This window comes from Protopterus annectens, chromosome 7.part0, assembly GCF_019279795.1.
Source record: "Protopterus annectens isolate FY-2018-M chromosome 7.part0, PAN1.0, whole genome shotgun sequence".
NCBI classification, from domain to species: Eukaryota; Metazoa; Chordata; order Ceratodontiformes; family Protopteridae; genus Protopterus; species Protopterus annectens.
In genome coordinates, this window is record NC_056739.1 from 193,873,146 (window position 1) to 193,875,066 (window position 1,921).

The window sequence follows — 1,921 nt, forward strand, 5'->3', positions numbered from 1 at the left end:
ACAAAGTTTGATGCATTTCTAGGTGACCAGCTGTAACAGTATAAACAATGAGCACTAGGAATTTCTGGTAGTAACAAAGCTTGCTGGGTTGTGTCCTGTTGTTGTCGTCACAAAAGTATTCAGAGAAAAACCTCTGGCAAGTGGCCGAGCAGGTTATTCTGGTTTTTGAATGTTGGATAGATGCCAGAGGAGTGACTGCTTATACTGACTCAGAGGTTGAACTTAAGAAAACTTCAGTCTATATCAACAAAATAATATGTTTGGTAAAGTAATAAATACGTCCTAATGCAGGGAACAGTAAGGAAGACTAAGAGCTATACTGAATTTCCACAATTCAGGAAGGAAGAACAATCGCTACAGCTTTGGTTTATGGTGTACTTAGATTTGCAAACGTGAGTCAGGAAGAAAGTTTGAACTTTCCAACAAGTGGCCAGGTCATGCTAACGTGTCATGGGAAGCTGTCACTGAGCCATTTATTACAAAAAAGGATTAGCAGGCAGTGTACAGAAAGAAAATTGCGTCTTCTACAATTCAATAAGCAAATAAAGACATTCTACTGAATTGCATGCTACTAATGGCAATATACTATCTTCAACTACAGTGGATTTTAGTAAATTCACTGTTTTAAAATTTTAATGAAAAATATGGGCCTTATTTCTTCCTGGAACTAAGTGGTTGCCTGTATGCTATGCCAGTACATTTGTAGTCTTATAAGATGGGGCAAAACCAGGTTCTGCTGTCTGATTCAGATGACAAATTTGACAGAGTATGTGACATTTTTACACAAGCTGTGCTGCATTCCTGCCAAAAGGTAAAGACCTACTTAGGCTTTGTGGACCCAGAACAAAAGTTGTACGTTCGTACAAGGACTCTGAATGAAATATTCTTAATGGATTTTATAAACTACTGCAAAGAGAAAGGTGCAGATGACTGGATTTCCACTTGCAAAATGACAAAGCAGCAGGAGATGTTGATGGGTGTTGACTGGATCTGGAATTTGACTGGATCAGGGAAGAACACGAACATCCAGATAGCAGTGCAGACGGTGCAACTCAGTGAATGCTACAGGATGACAGAAATGGATGAAGACCCCTATGAGAAAATCCTGGAAAAATCAGTTGCAGACCTGGATAACAGGAATAAAACAAAGCATGACAAACTGCTGGAGTTCTGTTCTTCCATCGGTCAGAACTGCATGGGACTTTGTATCATTTATGGAGTTCCAGGAAAGCCAAAAGAGATTAGAGGCATCATGATGCAACACCTAAAACATTTAAAAGGCAAAACGCGGTGCATTCGAGAAGATACCCTCCTACAATACATGAAAACAGTAGATTATTTCATAACAACAAGGGAAATGATGGAAAAATATCTGTTTAAGAAAAGGTCTTCACAGAATGATGATCGAGTGTATGTTAATTTTCTCTGACAAACAATTGTGGGATTTTTTTTAAGTTTGATCATCATTACTGCAGTTACTCGATACCTAAAGAAAACCCTAAATGTGTTAACTAATTCACTGTATTACATATTGTAAAATGTTAGCTACACAGAGTAAATGGATGAATGGATGGATGGATAGACAGCAGATGTGCATCGTACTAAGACACGTCAGCCAGGTATGCTACCAAGGGGACAAAGGGGCAGTAAGGGGGTGGGGGGTGGTACTGTCAACATTACACAGGAATACGTACTGTAAGCATCTTTTAAATTAATCAGACAGATTAGATAGGTTCTTCTATATATTTTTATTTTAAGTGAAAATCCAAATGAATCATCTGAGACGTTAATCACAAAAAGCAACATTGTTTTACACACACACACACACACACACACACACACACACACACACACACACACACACACACACACACACACACACACACACACTTTTGCACAATAGGAAAATCATATGAACATG

At 38.5% G+C, this 1,921-nt stretch overlaps 1 protein-coding gene across 1 annotated transcript; it reads left to right on the forward strand.

Moving 5' to 3' along the window:
• The first annotated feature begins 204 nt into the window (after positions 1–204).
• On the forward strand, positions 205–1,429 carry LOC122805907 (rab15 effector protein-like). Its single transcript, XM_044076152.1, has one exon. It carries the CDS (start codon positions 716–718, stop codon positions 1,427–1,429), a length of 714 nt encoding a protein of 237 aa, XP_043932087.1. The 5' UTR covers positions 205–715.
• The last annotated feature ends 492 nt before the right edge of the window (positions 1,430–1,921 follow it).